At 36.1% G+C, this 20,892-nt stretch overlaps 1 protein-coding gene across 1 annotated transcript in view; it reads left to right on the top strand.

Annotated features, from left to right (window-relative positions):
• The window catches only part of MSR1 (macrophage scavenger receptor 1), an 80,066-nt gene extending 63,088 nt beyond the window's left edge, over positions 1–16,978 (top strand). Inside the window, exons 9-10 of the mRNA XM_055334566.1 lie at positions 3,866–4,054; positions 15,057–16,978. Of these exons, the coding sequence (XP_055190541.1) occupies positions 3,866–4,054; positions 15,057–15,190 (323 nt within the window). The 3' untranslated portion in view covers positions 15,191–16,978. The remainder of the gene's footprint in view (positions 1–3,865; positions 4,055–15,056) is intronic.
• Positions 16,979–20,892: the final 3,914 nt, after the last annotated feature.

The following is a 20,892-nucleotide window of genomic DNA, read 5'->3' on the forward strand; positions in this document are numbered from 1 at the left end:
ACCTGAAAGAGAGCAAGAAGTGCAGGGATGGAGTGGTTCTCAGGCTGGAGAGGAAAGCAGAGATGAGTCCTGACATTTGTCGCAGGATCCCTGGCTGGAGTATCTCAACTGAAACCCGTTATCATTCTAGTCTATGTATTGTGTTTTCAACTGTGCCAAGTGTTGCCCAGCCTTTTCTGCATAGGGCAAGATAGTAGATATTTTCTGTTTGCATGATGCAAGATCTCGGTCACAACTATTCTCCTCTCCTGTTGCAGCCTAGAAGGAACCCTAGACAATATGTAAACTAATGGGCATGGCTACATTCCAATAAAACTTTATTTACAAAACAGCATGCTATAATTGATCCATGGACCATAGTTTACTCATGACCGGGTCTGGAAAGGTCCCTTCAAAATAGTAAAAAATCATATTTGGAAATAAAGGTCATATAAACTCACATCTGAAATCATAGGGTAGGTTTTGTCTATCTGCAGAAGCTTATTCTCATTGGTTGAGAACTCCTTTTTGAGAAGGATAAGCATCAAAGAGGGAATTAGTAAAACAAAAAAAAATTCTAATGAATTAGGTAATTAATATCACAGATAATAGATTCCTCCCAATGCTTTCATCGCAAAATGTAAACCTCAAAATGTTTCAAACTTGTAAAAATAGAAACTTGTATTTGTACACCATTTGAAAGAATGCACTATTTCAGGGTACCTGGCTGGCTTGGTTGGAAAAGTATGGAGCTCTTGATCTCAGGGTGGTGAGTTCGAGTCCCATATTGGGTTGTAGAAATTACTTAGATAAATAAACTTTATAAATAAATAAATAAATAAATAAATAAATAAATATAAATATAAATAAATAATAAAGGATGTGCTATTTCTACTAACTTTCATAATGACCTCAAAATCCTAAAGGCAGGATACATGTTTTATTCAACTAATTCCTGGAACCCAGGAATATGCCTGGCACAAATTTTTGTGCAATAACTAAGAACATGTAACTTACAGCAAATAATCATTTTCTCTTTTTAACAGTTGAAAAATTTGTTTTAGAGTGGTTGCATGGTTTACTAAGGTCACAGAAACAGTGTGAGAGGCAGAACTAAAATCCAGATTATCTGATTCTTGGGTTTTTGTTTCAGTTATACTCTGTAGTCACAGATCTAGAAAAGAACACACATCTAAACACATAGTATAATTAGATTGCATAAATACACCAAGATTATTAAAATATCTTTTATGGGGGGTACCTGGGTGGCTCAGTGGTTGAGCATCTGCCTTTGGCTCAGGTTGTTATTCTCAGTCCTGGGATTGAGTTCCACATCGGGCTCCCCATGGGGAGCCTGCTTCTCCCTCTGCCTATGTCTCTGCCTCTCTCTGTGGGTCTCTCATGAATAAATAAATAAAATCTTAATAAAATAAAATATTTATGGTCTAGACTTATTGTCTTTGCTCAAAACTCATCTTCAACAAGGAAATGGCTCCCCACTCTTACTCCAGAAATGTGTTAACACTGTCTACAAGTCATGAAGCTGGCCACAATACAAAATCAAATCTGCCACCACCTTGCTCTTGGACTTCTAGGCTCTAGAACTGTGAGAAATAAATGTCTTCTGTTTAAGTCACTCAGTCTGTGGTATTTTGTTACAGAACCTGAACCGAATAAGACAAATACTAAAGTTTGAGATACTATTGCCCCAGGAGGCACAAGTCTTCTTAATGACATTCTGGGAGGGGTAAGAGTTAAAGAATATGCAGTGAGAACACTTTTATATGCTTCTTTGGGCGTTAAGACCATCAAGCTTAACATAATCAAATGTTTGAATATGGTGTATGCTTTGTCACAGTGTCATGATAAATATATTATGCTTGGGTATATTTGACTTCTGTAAAAACAAACATTTGTGGGTGGCACTAGTTAATACTACATGACTCTAATATTTTAAAATTCAAACAATCCACTCCTGGATTATAACTTCCCATTTTCTTAGCCAATTTTAGTGAATGATTGGGTCATGTGGGCATTTTACTTGTTAATTGAAAGTTTGAATACTGTAATAACAAACACTTTAAGAATGTTTTAAACTCATGTTTACTAAGTGAGAAATGGCTTATGCACTTGGGCATGATTACATTAACTCAGTATTTAAGATTGAATTCTATTTTGGAAGAATCAAGGAAATAATAATAATTGTAATACCACATTTTAACATGTTAGCTTTTTATGTTCCTGAGTGGTTCAATCAGTTAGTTTTGTCATAGGAAATGATTGATATTCTTTACTTGTTACTAGATTATGGTTTCAACAAAATTTATTCCAAGTAGAAAAAAAAATGTTACTGAACAAACCCATTTCCTACTATTCCATTTTCACATTAGAGGGGTATTTTTGTTGATAGTTACATCTTGCGTTTTTATACTACAGTGTTTCTCAAACTTACATTTGAAAAGATATATTTAAATAGGACTACACTTCTTCATTGAGTTTTATGATTATTAGAGAATATTGTTATTTTTATTTAGCACTAGCTAAATTTTTTTATTTATTTTATTGTTTTTATATTTTTTTTACATTTATTTATTTATTTGTTTATTTATTTATTTATTTATTTATTTATGATAGTCACACACAGAGAGAGAGAGAGAGAGAGAGAGGCAGAGACACAGGCAGAGGGAGAAGCAGGCTCCATGCACTGGAAGCCCGACGTGGGACTCGATCCCGAGTCTTCAGGATCGTGCCCTGGGCCAAAGGCAGGCGCTAAACCACTGCGCCACCCAGGGATCCCTGTTTCTATATTTTTATTGAAGTTTGATTTGTCAACATATAGTATAACACCCAGTGCTCATCCCAAGTTCCCCCCAGTGCCCATCACCCAGTCATCCTATCCCCCTGCCCACCTCCCCTTCCACTTCCCCTTGTATATATATTTTCTATCACTGCCTTTCATTCTGTTCTTCGGCAAAATTATTTTTAAACACTTACTAGAATAATACATTCTTCAAGGAAATTTTGATTCTCCAAGTGACTTGTTTTTGTAATATTACACACTTTTATTTTTCTGCATCAACCTCATAATGTATATTACTTAAATAGGAGTCATTTCATATTTAAACCTACACATGATTAAAATTTTATAAAAGTTTATCATATATATCAATTTGATTAAACACTGAAGAACAAAAATATTTTTGTAATTACAAACTTGGTATATTTCCTCACAAAGTTTATTGCTTTAGTGATTTCTCAAAATATCCAAAATAATATAATAATATAATATAATAATATTATATAATAATGTTATATAATATTTATATTTCTCAAAATATCCAAGATAATATAATAATATATAATATAATATAATAAATATAATAATATAATTAATATAATATAAAAATATGTCATTATGGTTATCTTGATTCTCTTGGTAGAAGGTAGGATGTTTGGTCATCTATTTTTGTGTTTACAATCTTATATCTTCTACTCACCTCCTATATCAAAAAGTCACTGGATTATGTATTCCAGTTTGTGTGTTAGTGTGGCAAGCAAACAACGAATCAATTTGTTATAAATTTTTCGAAATACTACAAAAAGTCTACAGAACATTAACAAACTTGGCGCTGTTGAATTTCAAAGTCTTTGAACACAACCTTGAAGTGTCCTCATATCTGTAATTTATATAAATTGTATATATAATCATAAATGTTGAAACAAGTTTTGACTAATGCAATATTTGCAATTAAACTCTTTACCAACAGGTGGTGCTAGAAAGTTTAATATTTATTTCAATAGTCGAATTTACCCGGGAAAATGTAATTTTTTAAGCATTATAAAACAATATTTATATATAATTAACTCCTGCTTGTTTTTGTTACAGCTCCATTTAAGACAGTACGACTGGTTGGTGGTAAAGCACCTCATGAGGGCAGAGTGGAGATTTTCCACAATGGCCAGTGGGGCACAGTTTGTGATGACCACTGGGAACTGCGAGGTGGACAGGTCATCTGTAGGAGTTTGGGATACCAAGGTGTTCAAACTGTGCACAAAGGAGCTTACTTTGGACAAGGTAATTAAAAAAAAAGAAACATAGTCATTCTCTAATATATTAGAATAAAGTAGTGGCAGGAATATATGAAATAGGAAGAAAAATCCTACATAGGAGTTTTTTGAATGGCTTTTTCTAGAAAGTAGAAATGAAAAGAAAGAGAGATTAAAAATAAATGGCATATGCTGTCAGGTAATCTTTAATGTTAAGTTTTATTTAGACTTGATTAGTGGGAGAACACAAAAGTGATTGGTAAAGTAGAACAGGAAAAATAGTGATAAGTGAACTACAGACAATCCTGGGAAGTTCATTTGATGTATCTGGGTCTAGTGGGCATCTGAGCACTTCCACGTACTCACTCATATTCTCTCTTCTGTGGAACTGGAGAGGAGGGCACCAGCTTGTGCATTTACCTCCCACTCATCTCCCACAGAAGAGAGAACAATTCTTGGTGCATAGTAGAGAACCTGTATTCTCAAAGGACAGGGAGGAACCATGAAAGAAAAAGAAGCAATTAGGTAGGCTCTCCATAGCTACTATTATGATTTCTCCAAATCTTTTAAGAAACATTATGAGAAATAAGGGAAGGAAGAAAATTTGCAGAGGACAGAAGATTTGAATGTATACTCTGACATTTTTTACTGTCTCATTTTTTTCTAAACGGGTACCTTACAATAGGCTTTATATATAATTAAACATGCAAGTGCTTCAATTCTAAATGACAAAGAGCAGAAAAAAAGTATGCATATGAATTAGACTTTTAAAGTCAATATTTTTTACTTATTTATTCTACCATCCAAATCTGATAAATAAATAATTGGTTTCTCTGAAGTTGATGTTGACAAAAGAAAAAAAAATTGGTCCTCTTGATTTTATAAGTGTAGTTTTATTTTTTTTAAATGTTTTTAGGGTCTTAGTATTTTTTTTTAATTTTTATTTATTTATGATAGTCACACAGGGAGAGAGAGAGAGAGGCAGAGACACAGGCAGAGGGAGAAGCAGGCTCCATGCACTGGGAGCCTGACGTGGGATTCGATCCCGGGTCTCCAGGATCGCGCCCTGGGCCAAAGGCAGGCACCAAACCGCTGCGCCACCCAGGGATCCCCCTATAAGTTTAGTTTTAGATAGATATGGGCAAGAAGAAATTGTGTGCAAAGTTATAGATATAAGATTGTCTGGTGGGCAGCCCTGGTGGCTCAGCGATTTAGTGCTGCCTTCAGCCTAGGGCGGATCCTGGAGACCCAGGATCAAGTCCCATGTCGGGCTCCCTGCATGGAGCCTGCTTCTCCCTCTGCCTGAGTCTCTGCCTCTCTTTCTGTGTCTCTCATGAATAAATAAATAAAAATCTTAAAAAAAAAAAGATTATCTGGTAATACTGCTATTCTGTCTATAGTGATAAAATAGGTGAGTGTATCAAATCATTATATCAAATAACTAGAACAGTCTAAGACTTCTTAAATTCATAAAAGATATTAAGGAATGTTATGCTATGACTTTATTGTGTAAAACATATGAATAGTAGTAATGAGAGTTCACAGTTAAATCTTTTATTCCTTTACCTAAATGGATTCACTCTTATCAGATTTAAGAAGTAAATTTAAGCAGAGATTCAGGTTCCAAAGTCTTCAGAAGTCAGAAATATCACTTAATCTCATATGAAGAGGTAAGATAAGACAAAAGAGAGTGGTGATGGGAAGAATTTCAGCCTCTGGCCCCAGATTTTTATATGTGCCTTATTGGTTTGAACAGAAGAAACAAAGAAAATAGAAAAGATCTGTAATTTGCCACAACCAAATAGATCTTTGGAATTTCCATATATTCCATCTCTACTACATTTTCAGAACTTTCTCCTCAGGTTGAGAAGTAGGGAACTAAAAATCATTTTTGCACCTGTAAAAAATAAAACGTTTTAAATTTTAATAAGCCAGATTTTTTTTTTCCAGAGAAGGAAAAAAACAAAATTTAAAAATTCCCAACTCTTGGTCACTAGAGAATCAAGTGAATCAGTCAATCATTTAGCAAGACCAAGCTGTCAATCTGTGTTTCCACAGTGTTGTATGGGGAGAGAATTTATATCTACGGGAAGTAAGACCCACAGCATGAAAGGCCATTTATTTCAAATACTTAATCATCTAAAACATTTCAAATACTGTTAGCATCTATGAAGTGGAGAACCATGATGCTAATAGATGGCATACAATTTTCATCGATGGTGACTTACCTAGTAGATGACTAAAATTCTCCAGTTTTAGAAATAACAACATATGGATGATTTCAATCATTGGGATGTGCCTTTGCTGACAAAGTGAAACATAGTTTGCCATTTGTTCAGATAATTTAATCAACATGGACTAGCTAAATAGCTCAATCCAAAAGGAGAAAATTATCCTAAAATACCTTTCATCAAGATGACTAATTCTTTAGCTTACATTATCCAAAGAGCTGACATTTAATTTTGTATCTTTATGAAAAAAGCCCCAGAGTGCAGTTTATTAATTTCTTATATCTTGAAGTAAACCCTTCATCTATTACAAAGGGACGAAATTCAGAACAACAGCAGTAGCATATATATCTTAATGCAGGGGAAATTAATAAGATTTGGCAAAATATGATATGGAAGGAAAGCAAACAAGATGTTCCCCTGCTTCATTTCTTTACCAAATATGAAGCCTTGCCCTGGATTTTGAAGCTGTTTTCTTTTTGTTGTTGTTGTTATTGTTGTTTCAAATTTTTATTTTAATTCTAGTTAGTTAACATTTAATTGTAGTTAACAATGTAATACTGTTTTCAGGAATAGAATTTAGCGATTCATCACTTACATATAATACCCAGGGCTCATCCCAACAAGTGCCCTCCTTAATCCCCATTTCCCATTTAGCCCATTCTCCCACCCATCTCTCTCCATCAACCCTCATTTTCTTCTTTATATCTTAAGAATCTCTTATGGTTTGCTTCCGTCTCTTTCTTTTCCCTCTTCCCCTATGTTCATGTTTGACTTCTTAAATTCTACATATGAGTGAAATCAGATGGTATTTGTCTTTCTTTTTTATTTTTCTTAGCGTAATTAGCATAATTAGCTCCATCCACATCATTGCAAATGGCAAGATTTCATTCTTTTTGAGGGCTGAGTAATACCACATCTTTTTTTTTTCTAGTTTGACATCATTTTATTTTATTTTTTTTAATTTTTTTAAATAAATTAATTTTTTATTGGTGTTCAATTTACCAACATACAGAATAACACCCAGTGCTCATCCCGTCAAGTGTCCCCCTTAGTGCCCATCACCCATTCACCCCCACCCCCTGCCCTCCTCCCCTTCCACCACCCCTAGTTTGTTTCCCAGAGTTAGGAGTCTTTATGTTCTGTCTCCCTTTCTGTTATTTCCCACACATTACTTCTCCCTTCCCTTATATTCCCTTTCACTATTATTTATATTCCCCAAATGAATGAGAACATACACTGTTTGTCCTTCTCCAATTGACTTACTTCACTCAGCATAATACCCTCCAGTTCCATCCACGTTGAAGCAAATAATACCACATCTTTTTATCCATTCATCAGTTGATGGACATTTGGGCTCTTCCCATAATTTGGCTACTGTTGATCATGCTGCTATAAATGCTGGGGTACACAAAGCTATTTTCCATTGAATTCCAAACATAGGTGGTAACCACAAAGTTGGAGATGATTATCATAAGCTTTCATTAACATTAAGGCCTCATCTACAAATAAAATAGTTTTCCCCCACAGCCTTTATTCATTCCTGTTTGTATCTTTAGGGATTTCAGATCTCAAGGACTGTTAACAAAAGATGGAAATAAGTATTCTGAACTACTGGGAAGAAAATGTTTTCCATTTAAATAAGTAATGAAACAATAGAGTTCTGTCTCATATGAAATGATTTATTTGTCTGTAAGAAGACAATTCTCTCAAGTTTTCTTTAGATAACTGACAACTTCTCTAAGATAAGGGGACATTTTTAGTGACACTGTGTATTCATGGTAGTTGGTGGTTCTGTACATTATACTAGAGTTTTATTATAATGAAACAACCAGGTGTGTCTGAATTTGTTTTTTCCTTTCACATTTTTAAGTGCCTACTGGAGTGAATTGGAAAGACTAAAAATGTTATAACTAAGATATGAAATGAAACCTTAGTTCTGCTATTTATGTCTTAGAGATTCCATTTCTCCTCCCAAAAATGAGAACAATAACACCAACTCATAAGATTTACTCTGAATCTTAAACAAGTTGGCATACAGAAAGCACCCAACACAAAGCCTGATTCCTAGCATTGCTCGATAACAGTGACAGAGATCACTGCTAGCAACTGCTCCAACTGTATAATTCCAAGGGTGTTTGCCATCCTCTTGAAAAGTGAAACAGATTAGTATCAGATTGTCTATAACATCAGTGATGTTCCAAGGGTCACAAATTTGAATGTGATTTTCCACTCTATAGAAGTGTGACAGAAGGAAGGTCTCATATGGGGAATCCAACAGTGTCCTTGCTCTACGCAAGACAAACTTGCTCTTGTGTCAACTGTCTGTGTAGAGTTCTGCACCAAACAATTGAAGAATGATTATGAGAATTTTAAAGTAATAAAGCAAGATGAGCTGGGAAACATAATAGAACTGAGGTTATTTGTTCTGAAGAAAAAGAACCTGAGAAGTAAATTTCATGATCTGCTTCATTGTATGTTGTATTTTCAGAAACAGGCTTCTATTGTAAACTGATTTGGGATTAAACATGGCAAACAACCTTTTTATGTGAAGCTATTTCAACTCCTCCTTGCTTTTTCACTCCTCCACCTTAATTTATAGTTTCACTCAGGAGGAAAAGAAAAGATAATTCTGAGCGCAGGATGGAGACCCAGAAAGGAAACTTAGAAATATGAGTGGAGAGGTAGGGGAAAGAGCGAGATGCATCGGGTTTTAATTATTTGTCATTCTTTTGGGAAAGTAAGAAGAATCAGATCAACACTATATTATCCATTATTACTGAAACTGAAACAAGAAGAAAAAAGGTTAAATGTATACCCTTTGTGTTATTCCCCCTTAAAGAAAAAACACAATTTTCTGGACAGAATTTTCTCCCTCTCTTTTTTCCCCCTCTGGTTTTAAAATAGCAAACCTGACTTTCCAGAGATAATCCTTGTTAGCTTTAAGAACAATTACTTTTGCAGCTGCAAGCAAAATGATTTATAGGAATAAAACTTAGAGCATACTCCTTTAAATAGGTTCTTTCATTTGGATGCACCTTTTGCATGCAGTGGAATGTTCTTTTTCCTGAGTAGACAAAAAAGGTTAAAATTAAGGAAGCAGTGAGAGGTTTCTGGCGGTTATCACTGCATGGGGCAGGGCAAGGGGAGTGAGTCACTTCTCTCCCTATGCAGACTTTCCAATCTCCTCCCAGTGGCCTCCTGGTAGCAAACTTGGATGAGCGTTATCAGACTATTGTGGTCCTCCAGGAATTTGCGCCCATGCATCTGAGCCTATGTGCTGATGCAGGAAGTTGGACCTGGACCTGGAGCAGCTAGGTGCATCTTCGAAGTTTATAGGAGTTTGTGCTGCAGCTCCAAACTTGAAAGCAGAACCAAAACAAAATTCTGAGCTTAAATATCATCTCTTATTTAGTACCCTTTTCACATTTCATAATCAATTTTCTAAGTAGAATTTTTAAAAATACAAGAATCAGCTGAAGATCAACAATATAACTGTACCTCTGAACTTCCCCTCTAGTGAACAGGAGTGAAAACAATCCCAAATGTAAACTATATCCATAGGTCAGAACTCAGATTCTTACAGACTGCTCCCTGTACCCTGGAAGTTTTAAAATGTAGATGTTTAGATGTCACTTATGGTAACAAAGACAATACTCAGTATGGAATAATATTGTTAATCAACTGTGTACTATATGATCTCATTTAGTGTTGACAGTGCCTGTGAGAATAGATATCATAGCCCCAGTTTGCATAGAAAAAGTAAGTAAACTTGATAGAGCTGTCACAAAACCCCCCTTATTTATACAACTATTATGGTGATTGTAGGGGAAGGGTCAAACTTTATGCCTTAACCTATGTCATCTTTCCATGAGACAGAATGTCCTTCTAGGATCTTTAAGAATCTCATTTCTAAAGAGCCCGCTTCTTTAAAATCGTAGAATTACAGAACTTTAAATGAAATCTCATAGCTCCACTTCCTCATTCTGCCTATTTGCTAAAACAGGGAAAATAAATGTCTTCTGCAAAACTGCTCACCTAGACTTTAGAACTACAGTTTAAGTTGACCCATTCTCTATTCTGATTCCCACTCTATTTCCACCTGATTTAAAAAAAAAAATCACAAAAATCAAACCGAAACAAAGTTTTCTTTCTCTAAGAGGAAGCTGTTGACAAAGTACTTCCCAACTAGAAATCTTAAAAGTAACAGATTCAAATCACCCAGCCATGACTAGATTTAATTCAAATTCATTCAGACTTTTAACCAACAGTGCTTTTTGCTTCTTCATGCTTCTTCTATTCAGCAGCTAATCTCACATCTCATCACTGTACTTTTCTAGCTAACGTACGAAATATGATCACCTTTTTTATTTTCCAGAAAAGTGGTGAGTTACTGAAGATCAGATTTAAAAATCTCAAATCCTTGAAATAAATATGAATATATGTTATTTTTTAAAAGAGATTAAGGGGAAATGGTATTGGTCAAGCATATTCTCAGGTTCATAAAATTCCAGGAGCCATGGACAACACATTACTAGCTGTATACTTTTAGAAACACAAAATCAGTCGATTTGCCCTCCCTCCAGCCCCCAAATTGTAAAGGGAATAAGAGATGTGTACATGCGTAGGTGGATAAATAAATGGATAGATGATAAAGAGATTGGGTTAGAAAATAAAAAACATATCTAAACTGTACACGTAAATTTTGCATGTTTTCCCACAAGCCTGAAAGATAGTTCAGAGGCAAATAACAATGAAAGTAGCAACACCAAGAATCCTCGAATAATAGTTATTATGTAAAGAAATAAAAACAAATTTGCTTTTTAATCTTTGAGGTTTACATGAAGGTAAAATTTTATGAATTCTATGCTACCTTTGAATTAATTTTTAATACAGAAAACAATTTGGAATGAGATGGGAAATGCATATTAAATAAATTTTTCCCTCAGGTTCAATAGCCCTGAATGTATTCATGCAAAAATAAAAACAAATCTTGGAAAATCATTTTTATGCCTCTATTTGGGCTTCTGTGCAGTCAGTGAATAGCACCAAGTTTTACATGTTGTGTGTTACTTGGCTGTATTCTCTTTTATCTTGAGAAAAGCATACATTTTCCCTTAATCTCAGTGTATTTACCTGTGACATGGAATTAACTGCCATTATTTCATAGGGTTATTAGAAGATGTAAATTTTAAAGATCAGATGTGAAGAAGCCTCTAGGATGTTTGCTGTGAATCTTTTCCACAGAGATAAAGGCCAGATTTAGTGAATTGCACAATGTGTTTATCATATCCATGTGTTCTTGGTGGAAAAAGTCCTGGAATAGGAGCTAGGGGTTCTGGATGCAAGCAGCAGTTCTGCTGCTAACTACACACGTGTCATCGGTTGCCACATCTGCCCAAATCCAAAGTCTTCACCAGGAAGTCAGTTCAAGAACAAATGGATTTTGATTGTGTCCACCCAGGTAGGCACTCAAAACAGATTTGTTGAATGACTGAATCTAATAACGCAGGGGACTGCAGTGAATTATTGATTAAAGGCATGGGCTCTAGGCAGACATGGGGTAGGAATGCTGGCTTCATCCTGTATCAGCTACATGACCTTGGGCCGAGTTACCTTTTCTTTCTGATTTTTCCTTTCCTCAACAGTAAAATGGCGCTACAAAAGCACTTAACTTTTTAAGTTATTTGACGATTCAATGAGATAACAGATCAAAAGTACTTCCAATGTTTTCAGCCACATCGTAAATTCTTCAAAGAGTGGGCTTAAATGCTCATATTACTACAGCTTTGGTATTCTAACACTCATGAATCCCTTTACTGCTGTTTCTAAAACTTTGTGTTCACATATCAGCACATTAATTGACTACATAATATCTATCTTCTGCTGTCCCTGTGGGGGTGCCCCTGCTGGTGCAACAGCCACCAGGAGGATTCTCACTCTTAATTCTATTTTCCTGGATTGTAAAACTTCTGCACATCTGAGATCTAAATCCAGTGACTTGATCTACAAAATGAGGAGTGAAAGCATCTACAGTATCCTGGTTTAGAGGCCAGAGAGCCATGCCTCTTTTGTGCTCCCATTATGACAGAGCCACGCTTTGACCAAGAGTTTTATTTATGTTTATTTATACAGTTTATACATGTCTATATACCTAATAAGCACAATTTATAAATGTGCTGTTTTGGCTCTCTTCTACATTAACATGGGAGGAGCTTCACTATTTGTGCAATTGTGATTATTTGCCTATGTTTTTGAGTCACCTTTGGGGGTTTCCAAAAAGTTTATGTAGACTTTATATATTTAAAAAGGAAACACACATGCACAAATATATGCACATGTACAAACACACAAACACAAAAGAGACTGAACTATACCTAGTAAAAGCAACTTGGGAACAAAGAAAAAGTACTCCTGGTAAGGTTTCTGATTTTGAGATTATATTCCCCTAATCTCTTCCATTTTATCTGCCTTAAAATTTCAGGTCAAAAAGCGCTCAATAGGGATCCCTGGGTGGCGCAGCGGTTTGGCGCCTGCCTTTGGCCCAGGGCGCGATCCTGGAGACCCAGGATCGAATCCCACGTCGGGCTTCCGGTGCATGGAGCCTGCTTCTCCCTCTGCCTGTGTCTCTGCCTCTCTCTCTCTCTGTGACTATCATAAATAAATAAAAATTAAAAAAATTATTTAAAAAACGCTCAATACAGTTACAAACATTTAAAAAAATACTTGAAAAAAAATTAAAATAAATAAATAAATAAACAAACAAACAAATAAATAAATAAATAAAATACTTGAGCTCTCCAGGTTGCTATTTTTATAAATGATCAGCACAGGAAAACCTTTCTTTTCTAAGAGAAACATTGTTTGGACACAAATGATTTAATTACTGTTATATGAAATGAACAATACAAAGTTCCTAATTACCTTGGTAATGTAAACCTAAATATAATTTTGTTCCATATTGGGGATCTTTCTAGTAAAGGCACAAATTATTAAAGATTAAGTTAATGCAAAATTTATTTTAAAGGTGGAAATACAAATTTCCTATCTAAGAGTAAATCAAAACATGAGTCTTCTAAGAAAATCTCTCCATAGACATTCTATTAGCTGTTCTTCTGGTATGGATTTTTTTTCTTTAATCCAAATTCCACCTTTCTGTCAGACACACATTTCTAAAATGTAGTTCCGATGATGTCATTTCTTTTGGTGACACAATATAAAATTCTGAATATTGTAAAGCCTGGCTTTGGCTTTCTATTCAGCCTTCTCAATGACTCCTTCTACCCTCATTACTGTACTTAGTGTTTTAGATGCCAGGATACCATTGACTATTGTCATACATCAAGCCTTTCCATGCTGCCCCCACTCTATGGAATAACCTTTTTTTTTTTTATACATGGAAAACCCCTATCCATCTTTTAAGGTTAGGTCAAATGTTATCCACATAGTGGTTGCAAAATTCCCAATATTTGTAATTTATTCATATATGCACATATTACTGTATAATTATGCACATTATCAGCCATGTACATAAACTTTTATTTGGCTATTTGAAAAATCAGCAGGAGTAATGTTTTATATTCCATTATAGATGTCTCTTTGAAAAAAAAGTCTTCATCTAACACTATGTTTCATAGCTACACAAGGTCTGTTTCTGAGCTGAAGTTATTTCTAAATATGTTTTACATAGCTCTGTGACCGAAAGAGAACCTTTCAACATCATATCGATCCAAATTGAAGAAATGTATTATTGATTATGCTGACAGTATTAAGATATTTATTTACCAGCCACCAGTCCTGCTAAGGAGTTTCTTGAAGTTTAGCTGCTAAATCATCAGTTTCTTCATGGCATGAAATGTTCTTGAAAACTCATCAAGGAGGTTTGCATGATATATTTTTTAACAAAACACAATGCAATCTTTCATTTAGAAGTTTTTCAAAGGTTCCATTTCTAAATGTGTTAAGTATAAAAGAAAGGGGAACTTTTACATGTGATACATGCAGAAAATCTTTAGAGAATACCAGAAGAACATTTCCAAGCATTATTTTTAAAATAATCTTTTCTTGGCATGCATGGATGCCTTTCAAAAAGCACTTGTTTTCATACTCATTGATAAAATACTATCTTTATCTTGAAAGTGGCAGTTAAGTTTGTGTATTCAGTTGGTTAAATATCTCCCAGATAACCTACTGCTAACAGCAGTTTTCCCTTCTAACGTGTCTCAGGAAGAGTTCAAGAAAAAGAGAGTATTAGCTCTGCCTTTTTGTTGCTGTTGTTTGCCTGGGCTTGCAATTAGTAATCCATGGTCTTCTTTTGGGATAGTTTGTAAGTCATATGCTGATTGTGTTAGTCTTAGTTTAATTAAAAATACAGAATATATTTGGTAAATGCCAAAGCACTGGAAGCTAAGAAAAGAACTCCAGTATATCATAACATTTCAGAGAATGCCTCATACAGATGCCCTTAGGCCATCAGTATGATCAGTAAAGCTTATTTCCTTTCCTGTTTCTAAAAATAAAACCAATCTGTTAAAACCAATTCATCTTTTATCTAGGATTTCACTGAGCTATGTATGTACCTTTGTTACAGCTCTTATTATTTTGTATTTTAGTAGTTTACACATTGACAGTTGTCTGGGGCAGAAGATTAATTTTTGAATACTAACAGAAAGTATATATAACTGTATATAGATAATAACCAACATTTTTTGTTAAATTAGCATATAAATTGATGGGTTTGTCCCACTGAAATATAAACCCCAAAACCATACTTACTAATGCACTTACATCTGATTTTTGTAGGTACCGGTCCAATTTGGCTGAATGAAGTATTTTGTTTTGGGAGAGAATCATCTATTGAAGAGTGTAAAATCAGACAGTGGGGTGTGAGAGTCTGTTCACATGCGGAAGATGCTGGAGTCACTTGCACTTTATAATGTATCATATCTTCTTTCATCTTACAAAATCACTGTTGCAAAATGATTTTGTTATTTCGCTCCATTAAAATCAGTTCAGTGAATATTTAAGATATTTAGGAATCCTATTTAAAGAAAGGAATATTTTAAAATCCCTGGATGAACATATTGGACAACTTCATGTTTACTACATGTCTATATTTGAACCATTTCAACTTCTTTAGGTTTTTAAATGGGATTTCTCATATAATGACATACATCGAATAGAATAAACTGAAGTTTAAGGCTTCTAGATTACAAATGCCAGTTAATTGAAACACCTTCCAATCACTGACTTCAACTGATCTCTTCACAGAATGACAATTTTTGTCATTTTTGTCTTCTCTGTAATCTATTTAGTTGATTTTAATTTAATTACTTTCTTAATATGAGAAGATTGGGAAGAGCTTTTTTGTGCCAAGTTTGCAAAATCTCTAACCATACACATTTTATGAGGAAACATTTTATCCAGCCATCAAGATCTCTGAATGTGGAATAACTTGGCTGTTAGGTAGCAATGTTCATGATATATTTTGGGCATGATGAAAAACTTAGCAGGAGATTTCACATGGTCAATAATAACAATGACTGAGAAAAACATGTTTTTATACATGGTCATGTATTAACAGTTTTTGTTTTTACTGAACCACAAGTTAGTTAAAAACAGGGCATATGAGAAAAGGCACAGACCCCCCACCCCCCATCACTCTATGTGTCTTGATAATTGGTAGATCAAAAATGTCATTCTCAACATGGAGCTTAGTTTGATGTGCATTTTAAATTAGGTTGAATAGTTATCATTCTAGGACGCTGTGTTTAAAATGTAAATACACTTTAAAATGTAAATTGCTCCACTTTAAATAACAGCAGGCAAATGACTTGAGCACAGAAGCTGGTTTCACCTACCTGTCTTTGGAGTCTTTCATGAAATCCATCCACAATTACAACCAGAAAGAGACAGAGAGAGAGATCGATCTGCAGCCCTAAAGGGTCAATGACCCTAAGCTTACCAATAGTCAGCCCATCACCAGGGTAGGTATGTATGTATTAGAATGTGGAAGGCCACCTGGAACCCCGTGCCTGTACTCTGCTGTCTAGGTACATAAGCAGAAAGACCAGTGATTGCTATTGAAGCCCAACCAAATCTAATCTTGCCCTGAGAAGAATATACATTTCAAGTTTTCTAAGCCCAATCTAGAAGGACATGTGATTAGAAAGTAGTACTAGAAAAAAGAAAGAAAGAAAGAAAGAACTAGAATGGAATGGCTCTACTCTTCCTTCTATAATGGTGATAAGCAAAACCAAGGGCTTATGCATTTTTTTCAGCTCCTGAAGTCTAACTTCACAGATACTAACCAGATAGAAGATTGCCTGCCTCTCACTTACCAAGGCAAAAATGTTCTTTTGGAACTGGAACTATTGGAAATGGCCTGCTGAAAATGCCCTTTATCATGTTACATTCTTCTACTTGTTAACCATGAGTGATTTTTCTCCAGTGTAATTTTGTGACTAAGAGAATGTGCCCACAATCTAAGCAGACTGTCTCTAAATCCTGGCTCTACACTCAGCTGGTTATTAATTCCTTGTGCTCAATGACACTAAGCGTTTCCTTCAGATGGTAAACAAGATAGTATCAAAAAGAATCCTTTGCATATCAGCCTATATGAGATGTCTGAGGTCAGTGTCTTTGGGTTGTGCATGCTGTATTGATGTAGACAATATGGATACTGGTTTCCACCTATGTATAGACATTTGTGTCTTTAAAACCAATAAAGCCCTTTTTGTAATTGAGATGCTCTACTAAACTCAGTCTGGTCTAGAAAAGAGCTTAACTGTGCCACTATATTTGGGAGCTTTACTTTGGAATGGTGAATTGCATTAACTCCTTCAAGGAGCAGAAATTTGTGATTTGGGACAGGAAGGGAGGGAAGGAAGAAAAAAAAGAAAGATCACCTGGCCAGAATCATTGCATTCTACTTGTCTAGCCATCTAGTATCAAAATAAATGCAGTGTACACACACACTCACACACACACAAATTAAAGGAAGAAAAAAAGAAAGCAAAGGGAGGTAGAAAATAAGAACATCAGTTGGTATTTGAGAACCACACACATTTCTTCATATTTATCTGAATAATTTCAAGTAAAAACTTCCAATTTTTCCCAAAATCATGAGAATGTGGTAGTCTGTTCTCAAAATGCTCATTTGAGGCATATACCTACTACAGATCATATGGTAATGCTTGATTAAGAGGAAAATGGAACATTTGCAGCCTCAGTAATATATGTGTGACCAGGATTGCCCTGATGCTCATGCCTAAACCAATCACTGGCTAGAGATACAAACTTAGAGTCATCAGATCAGAATAATATGAATTAATCATGTTCCAGAGTTGGAAAAACCTCAAGGTTCATGAAAGCTCAATGGCCCATGTTCATTGAATGAAATCAAGGTTCTGGCAGAGAGCAGGAACAAGTGAATGGCTATCAGGTAGACAGTTAACAGTGTTTCCATAGAAAGTACAATTAGGAGATGCTCATGTTGAGATATTGTTTAATACATTGAAATGGAATGTAGGAATTTTAGGAATATGTGTTGACACATATATTACTGAGGCTGCAAATGTTCCATTTCCCTCTTAATCAAGCATCACCATATGATACAGCTTATATAGCCTGACATTTTAAACTCTACTTTTTCTGTAGTGAATGTTAGATAACAGATTTTTAAGTGGTTTTCTTTAATCGAATCAATCTTTTTGTCACATCACACAATGGAACACTATTCCTTTCTGATATCTATCGCCTCTTTCATTTTATAGAGTACTGTATGTTTCAAATTTTATTTCTATCATCTAAACAGGTTGTTTTTACATTTGTAAACTCTCTTAAAGGACTTGATTTAGGTGTAGGTTATTATTTAGAATATTAGTAACAAGAAAAATTAGGGAGTGAGACATCAGCAAAATGGTAGAATAGGTGCCTCATGTGCTCATTCCCCACGGAAACATTGAAAACCAAGTATGAACTGTCAGAACCAACCTTGTCAGGACTCTGGAAAACAGTCAGCATTTTACAGCAAACTAAGCAAATGCTGAGTCAAGAGAAGAGCAACTTCCAAACAGCAGGGAAGTTTTGTCGCATTTTCACTCACCCTGGTCTTAGCCACTCTTGGATTTGGTCTTGAGATAGCGACAGCCCAGGTTCCTAGTTTGGGGCCCCGGTCCCCAATTCCAGAGGAAACAGCAAACCTTTGCAAATGCTGCTGTGTGGCCATTGTAACTCCTCTGAGGATTCCCTGAAGGACTGAAGCATTTATCCTGTTGTGTCTAACTCTGAACCCACACTGGAAAAGCCACATGTCTTGCTCAAAAACTCTCCAAACTGAATTAATAACCCTTACATGCTGGGGGCCAAAGGTTACAGATGAAACGGACAACTGGCTGCACAAGGTCTGACAGCGCAAGCTGGGCAGAGTTTCTTTGGATGTTTTTAAAAAGCCATGTATACCGGGGGCTGTAGAAAACTGTGTGCATGCCCAGGGCCAGATATGTGAACATCTGCAAAGACCCAGACAGGTGGCTTTTGTTGTTACTGTTTTTTGTTTGGCTATGGGTGGGGTTTTTTTTGGAGGGGTGGGGCTTGTTTTTGTTTTCTAGTTCCTAGAATTCAAAAACACTAGTGGGGGGATCCCTAGGTGGCGCAGCGGTTTAGCGCCTGCCTTTGGCCCAAGGCGCGATCCTGGAGACCCGGGATCGAGTCCCACATCGGGCTCCCGGTGCATGGAGCCTGCTTCTCCCTCTGCCTGTGTCTCCGCCTCTCTCTCTCTCTGTGTGTGACTATCATAAATTAAAAAAAACAAAAATCAAAAACACTAGTGGAACCCAAGCTAAGCAAGAGACTTCAGTGACCACCGGTGACAAGAAACAGTCTCTGGGAAAGTATCCAGAGAAATAATTAAGCAAATAGGCTACTATAGCCTTCAAGGAACAAACCAGAACAAACCATAAGGAAGGGGGAGAATCTGCCTTTCCGAGTTACCACATGATCCTCAAAGGTCCAGTGTTTCACAACAACCAAAAACCACAAAGCATACAGAAACAGGAAAGTAACTTACTGAAAAGAAAAAAATAAATGGACAGAAATGGTCCCTGAGGAAGTCGAGGTGTTGGACATACTCAACAAAGTGAAACAGCTGCATAAATATGATTTTTTTAAAAGATAAAGAACTAAAGACAATCAAATAAGGCATTAAAATGAGAATATCAATTAAAAAGATAGAAATTACCAAACAAGAAAAAAGAGCCTAACAGAAATTTTGTATCTAAAATGTACAATTGCCAATGTAAACAATTCACTGGAAGAGTTTAGTGGCAGATAGGAACAAGCAGAAGAAAGAACCAGTGAGTTTAAACATACGACTATTGAACTTATTGAATCTGAGAAGCAGAAAGAAAAAAAAAATGAGGAAATGTAAAAAGAGCCTAAGGTACTAATTGGACGTCATCCACTGGACCAAACAATGCATTGTGGAATCCTAGAAATATATATACACACACAGAGGAAAGGAGGGAAAGCACCTTTGCTAGGACTACATTTTCTAGAATTCTCTTTCCTACATTGTTCTGGCTTATCATGGACCACACCAGACATTTTATAGGGGAGTTTGGCAGCAGTCACAGATCAGGTTCAGAAAATCACTTCAGGAGGATCCCTGGGTGGCACAGTGGTTTACCGCCTGCCTTTGGCCCAGGGCGCGATCCTGGAGACCCGGGATCGAATCCCACATCAGGCTCCCGGTGCATGGAGCCTGCTTCTCCCTCTGCCTGTGTCTCTGCCTCTCTCTCACTGTGTGCCTATCATAAATAAAAAAAAATATATATAAAAAAAAAAGAAAAAAGAAAAAAAAAAAAGAAAATCACTTCAGGGAGAGTAGGGACACAAGTCTATAGGCCCGGCTGGCTCACCAGCTTTGCAGGACCTGTGGCTCCTAGGGTTCCCCTGGAGCCTCCTTTGGTCCTCTCGCTCCTGAGCCAGGCATGTGTGGAGCTCTATGGGGAACTCGTCCCCTTCTGTGGCAGGCCAGCTGGACCATCAAGTTGAAGGCAGTAAGGACTTAATGCAGGTTCCGGCTCACCTATGAGGGGTTTGATTTGCCGGTGTTCTCCTCCATTTGTCAGTATCAGAAAATACTGATATTTTCGGACTTCCCTACTGAAGTGCTGACCCAGCTGACTTCAGATGACACAGCACCAAGCACTGGAACAGCAGACATGCATAGATGACTCCTGCGTGCATAGACCCCAATCCACTGTCGCCTAAGGTCAAATCTCTTGCAGGGAGAAAAGGAAGAGTAGATGCTCTGGATTTGGAGACAGGGGCCTTGGGCAGAAAAATAGACAGAAGGAAAAGGGTATTTAATAATTGCGATAGTGGGCTGGATATTTAGAGTCTCTTGCATTTTACAAAGCATACAAGTAAAAACTGCAATTGTGTTTAATTGCTTTGGCTGCTGAACTGTGCTTTTTGAAGGCAGTGCTCTCTGCAACTAAAACACACAGACCCAGTTTTTTTTTTTTTTTAAAGATTTTATTTATTTATTCATGATAGTCACACAGAAAGAGACAGAGAGGCAGAGACACAGGCAGAGGGAGAAGCAGGCTCCATGCAGGGAGCCTGAAGTGGG

This window comes from Nyctereutes procyonoides, unplaced genomic scaffold, assembly GCF_905146905.1.
Source record: "Nyctereutes procyonoides isolate TBG_1078 unplaced genomic scaffold, NYPRO_anot_genome, whole genome shotgun sequence".
NCBI classification, from domain to species: Eukaryota; Metazoa; Chordata; class Mammalia; order Carnivora; family Canidae; genus Nyctereutes; species Nyctereutes procyonoides.